The sequence below is a fragment of the Alosa pseudoharengus genome, unplaced genomic scaffold, assembly GCF_046254945.1.
Source record: "Alosa pseudoharengus isolate Yale_2024_CS ecotype anadromous, Long Island Sound unplaced genomic scaffold, YU_APseudo_1.1 YU_APseudo_1.1_scf_5, whole genome shotgun sequence".
Taxonomy (NCBI): Eukaryota; Metazoa; Chordata; class Actinopteri; order Clupeiformes; family Clupeidae; genus Alosa; species Alosa pseudoharengus.
In genome coordinates, this window is record NW_027468837.1 from 27,271,553 (window position 1) to 27,278,305 (window position 6,753).

The 6,753-nt window shown below is 41.3% G+C and overlaps 1 protein-coding gene across 1 annotated transcript; it reads right to left on the bottom strand.

Annotated features, from left to right (window-relative positions):
• Positions 1-2,372: 2,372 nt before the first annotated feature.
• LOC143104871 (olfactory receptor class A-like protein 4) lies at positions 2,373-5,270 on the bottom strand. The gene is made up of 4 exons (XM_076269204.1): positions 5,004-5,270; positions 4,015-4,266; positions 2,801-3,055; positions 2,373-2,585 (listed from the first exon to the last, which is right to left on the bottom strand). Exons 1-4 carry the CDS (start codon positions 5,268-5,270, stop codon positions 2,373-2,375), a joined length of 987 nt encoding a protein of 328 aa, XP_076125319.1.
• Between the last annotated feature and the right edge of the window lie 1,483 nt (positions 5,271-6,753).

The following is a 6,753-nucleotide window of genomic DNA, read 5'->3' on the forward strand; positions in this document are numbered from 1 at the left end:
ATTTGTTGTGGATAACGGCTCCCACACACAGCTGCGTGCTTCGCGTTGCTGGAGACGCATCCCATTCACTTTACATGGGCTCACGTGATCCGTTGCCGAACTGAATTGTGGGTCCATTGCGTTGCGTTTCTCCCGCCGCTCGCGTTGAGGAGTTCAGCTGTTGCTGCACCGACAGACGGCACCGGCCAATCAAGCCAATCTACGGACGGCACCAACCAATCACATTACGGTTTTACTTCAAGTCATTTGCATAGCTACCGTCGGGAACACCCACTGGCATGCATTGACGGAACGCAGCTGTGTGTGGGAGCCGTAAGATGAAGGGTTTGATAATGGAAGGCAGTGTTTCCCACAGAATTGAATTGTATTTGTGGTGGTAGGTGAAGGGGGGGGGGGGGTTCTGTGTTGGAGTCAATAAGATAAACAGCCTATAATTATACAGTTATACTTTCCTTGCACTACAAGTCTATATTTACAAGTAGCTGTAATGTTATAGTGTGCTAACCTCCACAACCCAACAGCATTCTATTCTAGTATGCTAACCTCCACAACCCAACAGCATTCAAACACTAATGCTTCAAGTGGGATTTGAACTCTCAATCTAAGGATCACCAGTACAAGGCATTATCCCACTGAGCCACTGTCAATCCTACATGTTGGCCAGTCACATTCACATGGTGAAAATGTGTATTGGTAAACACACAAGAAAAACTCCAAGCATACATTTGACAATGAAATGAAGGGCTTTCCTGAAAGAGTACACCTGAAAACTTTTTGAAATTCTGGAGCAATTAGACATTTGTAGAGAAGAACACTAATGGATGAAATATAAATATGATAGACTTAATGATGAAGGAAAAATAGTAAACAAAGAAGTACCCCTAAATGTCAGAGTGTCTCGGCATTCTGATTCTTGGCAACTAATGACTGTGTGTTGATTGCCTGATGTCATTCAGGTGCTGTTTAATGGTGTGAATCTTCAATAACCAATAGTATTCGAGCTTGAGCCTAAAGCTCTACCGGGGATTCAAACTCTTAACCTAACAAACACCAGCACTAGGCATTATCCCACTGAGCCACTGACAATCCTATATATTAGGCAGTCACATTCACATGGTGAAAATGTGTGTTGGCAAACACACTACATCAAGAAAATTCCTAGCATACATTTAACAATAGAATTAAGGGCTTTATAAAAAAAAAGAGTACAGATCTGAAAATGTGCACTGTTAATGGTATCCACCTAATGATGGTTGTATGGTTGTTATCCAAGAAAAAAAATACTCATATAGGAATATAGGTGATATAAGAGAAATGGGCTGGGAGTGGTCGAACTTTATTGGCCATCTCTGAAATGGAACAACATATCCAAATTCTTTTGATAGCTTTTGTGAGGCTTTCTCTAAACATTGTCTGTGACAATTTTGGTGAAGATTTCATAATTTTTGAAGCCTGTGAAACTTTTTATAATGTTTGGCATTTCCATGAAATTGTGGCAAAAGTAAACATTTTTAGACCATAAGACCAGGGCCAAAAAGATGCATCTGAGTTTAGAGATTAATATTATGAAAGAATTTTGAGTCTGGGTCAATCTGGTAAGGAGAAATAAGTATAATTAACTTTTTTCCCCAATAGCGCCACCTTTGGGTGCAGTACCCCAAATTTTGGGTTATGGGTAGAGGGGGGTACTGGTAACCATACCTGGAAATTTCCAGAGTTTTGGAGTTACGGTTTAGGCTGCAGTATGACTTTTACAGAATTTTGGCAAAAAATGAACGGTACAGAAACAATAGGGGTCCTGCAGCTACGCTGCTCGAACCCTTAACAATAAGTGTGCTGCTTTGCAAGCACACTTAATTATAGCCTGTGAACGCGAAACAGATTGTGTTAGCACCATGCTGGCATGACATACTAAAGCAAGATAGTATACAAATCACATCATCTTTATGTCAAATTCAGAGTCAATGAGCATCAACAGAAATTGAATAAATTATAAATGTTTTGAAAGGAATGTGAAGAATGTGAGTGTATGTCTGTGTATAAGAGACAGAGGACCAACTAGCCTGCTGATTTGCATTCCAATTAATGAGGCAAACAAAACAACGGAAAGAGATCAGAAATAGAGACAAATATCTTCTAATGATCAGAAAGTATTGTGTCAGTCATAGTGACTGATTTTAATCACAGCATCTCTCCACACATTTGTGATACATTTGATTTTTATAGTTGTATGAGTAAGTGTCGAGAACAAGACAAGAACTAGACGAGCTCAAAATGTCCACTGAAAGCTCTTGAAGGGGTAGTTTTCATTTCATTTTGGCGATGGGAGTTCTTTGGTGTGCGAGGGTCTAGCCTGTGCGAGGGTCTAGCCTTCAGTAAGTGATCAATGCCTTCAGAAAGGCTCGTAATCTTCTGTGTCCAAAAGCAAGGACAATGGGGGACAGTGCAATGAAGGTGCTATTGGCGAAGCGAGCAATGATCAACAGAAAATCTGTAGATGAGCCACGGTTGTAATTGAAGTAGTTTACGGAGATGATACTGGTACCCCAGGAGGAGATGAACAGAATGATCAGAGCCAGAATCACCTGAGAGAGAGACAGAGATGCTGTTGATGACCAAATTACCATATTATTATGAAAGGAATTGTCATCTACATGTACTTCCATTTACATTTCATAGTGTGTAATATATCACTAAAATGTAAGCACAATTAATGTAAATATACAACTGAGTAAAGAACTGTACTAATTGAATTATTCCCTAAAATCCAGGCTATACCAGCATAGTTTCTGTATGTTACCTTGGCAGCGCGTCTCTCGGCGCGCACTCTCCTGATGACGGGGGCATCTGGGCTCCTCTGCGTGTGAAGGATAGAGCTCTGGTGGGCATAGAGCGTCAGCAGCGAGCCCAGGTTGGTGAAGCTCATCAGGATGATGGGGAGAATCTCATGGATCACCATGGAGGTTGTGACATAGGCCAGGCCACTGTAGGAGCTGGGGAAGTTCCACATGCAGCCCAGCAGGGAGCGTGTGGTGCTGCTCACTAACATTAAAGTCTATAAGCGATTGGAAGCATGAGGCAAACGTTTATTTGGTGTTTACTTTTATTTATAGAGAAATATTGGAATATTATTCATCTTTCTCTCATTAAAGAACCCAAAAGACCTTTGTGGAGTACTTGTCATGGTTCAGATATTTAGAATACTTAACAGCGTGACCTAACTGTTCTTCAGTTTAGTACCCATTCAGATGGGTAAATACAGTATAACATCCCAAGACCATAACCTTACAATGTACAATAGCTGATAACATATCATTTTCCATACTCATTTGTAACAAATCCTTCTGCATTGCTATTGTGATCGAATCAGAATTGATTGTACTGTTCATGTTACTTCCCTCAGGGCTGCGCTACAGTCTATGGCAAAGAAAAAGATCTACATGGGCTCTTTCATCCCAAATGCAATTACTATGGTTAATGAACTATGGAAAAATAAACACTGGAGTGTAGTTTGGTTAGCTATGTACTGCATATGTGCCCAGCTAGGTCTGGGAGAAGAAGGGGGAGGCAGGATGGGGGGTCTGGGGGAAGGAGCATTATGAAGATGGAGGGACTGGAGCACTCTGTGTGTGTGTGTGTGTGTGTGTGTGTGTGTATGTGTGTGAGAGAGAGAGAGAGAATATGCAATCGAGATCTATTTTGTGAGGTATTTATCCAATGGATATGTTGTGTTTATTGAATTGTGTCTATACTGTATATTGTATGTACTGTCTATTTTATTGGTGGGACCGAAGGCAATATTTGTGCCTGATATGACAATAAAGTCTATACTATTATATTCTATTGTTCTATTCTTTTAGGTTCAGTGCAAAAGTACATCCAGCATCAGGAAGACCATCACCAAAACAAGCACTCATGTTTTACTGATTAAGAGACCTTCTGGCCCTGTATTGCACATCTTCAGCTCTGTGTGTGGTGTGTGTGTGGGAGACACAATATACACTGGGCACATACCTCTGTTGAGTTCCTGTCCCCACTAGTTGATAAGATATATGCAGGCATGGCATACAGCAGGTTGATGACCCAAATGATGACAAAGACAGCAAACACAAATTTGGGCGGGCCTCTGTTGACCGAGATTGGAGTGATGCGCCGGAGAGTCTGGAAATGGAAAGCGCTGAGGAAGACGGTGGACCACACATTCACGGAGCGCATCCACACCCACAGGCCCATGAGGAACTGGCACCATTCTCTGGATAAGTACAGCTAGCATCATCAGGGAAGAGAGAGGCCAGAGAGAACATATCAATAGAATAGAAAAGAGAGCAAGAAGCATTTGCATTCATAATCCAGTGACATAATACAGAAACTTTTGCAACAGCGCAGGCAGTACTGCATTAGAACAAAAAACTCTGTGAACAGCATGTGTAGCCTACAACCATGAGATTGCATATGTTCAATTGGTGGGACTGACTTAAAAACACCAAGAAATATTGATAGGATTGTTGAAATTTGTAGAATGGATCTAATCAGTTTATGATGCATCATAATCTCAAAGTTATCCTTTATTATCTTTAAAGAAACAGGCCTACTTTTGAAAAGTATCATATAATCTAAGCATGTGTCCCTTCTGTTACAACTTAAACTAAAGAATTTCCCACGAGAAGGCAAGAAACAGGCTCACAAGCCCTTTAGAAGAACTTAAATGTGACTCCCCCTCTCATCCATTTCCCTGATCTTCTCCACGGCCCAGAGGCAGGGATGTCAAATTGGGGCAGTCAGTTCATGAACTAATAGTGAGCCATTATAAAATAACCACCTCAGAGCAGTGAAAATCATGTCATCCCTGTGATCCTACCTAACACACATCTCCTTTGTTACCCAGTTCACCATGTCAGAAGGCACGCTACACAAAAATGCAATGATTATTCTATCATTAATCTATGTCTTGGCTCTGAGTAAAGGCACTTATAACTTTTACCAATCAGCCTCATCCCACCTACCTCAACTCCCAGATCTGATATGACCAACAGGGTGTTCCTCGTGATGGACACCATGAGGTTGGAGAAGGCCATGTTCACCAGGATCATGTCCGAACTGCGACCCCCACCTTGGTCCCTGATAACACCCTTGCCAATCACACCAATGATCGTTGCATTTCCCAGGATCCCAATCACAACCAGTATTATGTAGAACGTTGTCTGAATGTTTGACATCCGGATCCGGAGACCCATACCAATGGGCTTTGCAGTCGCTTGTATTTCCTCCATGGCCCAAACCGGTGGGGCTTCTTTTTGAGACTCAGAAAAGGCTGTCTTAACGTCATCTATTATACATTGAGGTCAATAATGGTCATCTGGACCTCTGTTTCCTCTTAAGGACCAAGAAAGTGAAGTTCATTCAGTCCTGTCCTAACGTATCCTGCTTGCTCAATCCCATCAAAATGATGGCCATGTCATTGAAGTCAGTCCAGAAAAACAACGAGTGCACCAACCAGGTCTTCTGCCATATAAACTGGTGCAACCTCCTCCTTATAAGAGGATGCAACATATCACCATGGTAACCACATCCAGGAGACTCATGGGGTTGATGCAGAAGAGATATTTCCCCCAGGTGATCAATCCGACTCCCCGAGTTTAACTCGGTCTGCTGACAGGTAAGGGTAACCTAGTTCCTTTGAAAGAAGCACTGTCCCTTTAGCCATGTGAAAGTTAAGCAGGCATGTCTATCCCAACACCCCAGTTGCCATCTTAATTATGTACACCAGGTATTAATACAGTAACACTAGGTCCTTCTACAATATATTTAAACTAAAGATTGCAAGCCTACATTCTCTTGTTTTTCATAATCCTAAATTTAAAGATGTGGGTCTACTACTATTAATTAAGTCATATCCTCACACAATTTGATTCTGAAAGCACTATTGTGGACACCAATGCTTGACACAAATCAGTCTCTGATTTTACCATTCTTATCCCAATATCATTATTTCCATTATTATAATTTGAGGCAATACATTTTCCAACCAAAAATCCTTTAATGGTCACACTACTATAGGTTACTTCATTCTTGATGTCTAAACTAAATCCTAATATCATTTAAAATATGTAAATTCAGTTGTTGACCAACAGTCTTTTCTTTCTGATTTAGCACTGAACCTATAGGTAAGCAGTATTACACAGCTGTCTCGAAGGCACACAGGACAGTAATTAATAACAGCATGGTGATGTCAAAAAAGTGCACAGTTGGCAGCTACCGCTATTCATTAAATCTGTCTCAGCCCTGGGGGAGGTTGTGGAGAGGCGACCACAATCTTTGGGCTCACTTTACCAAAGGAGATGAAGTGTTTTTAAAAGTCAGATTTATCTCTACACATCTTTTCATTTAGATGTTTTCTCTCATATTTGTTGATCTGATTTGTGGCACAGGCACATTGTGCCAATTGTATAGATTTGCTTGTGTGGACGAATTCGAGCTGGCCGATGTGTTGTTAGGCCATTCAGTGGCGCAAAAAGTGGGTATGCGCTATATGCGGATAGGCCAACGGGTAGTCAGTTGCCGTCTATGGAAAAAGATGGATACAGCAAAAAAAGCTGTTGGCGGCTAAAAATGGAAAAAGAAAGAGGGAGATGGCATGTCATGTCAAGGGATGCAACAGCAGTTAAATAAGTGGACGGTGAAAGGCAACAGGTAGGATTTAAAGTGATGACGTCTGTGCTTGAGGCTTGCAAATATGAATGTTAACAGACTAAC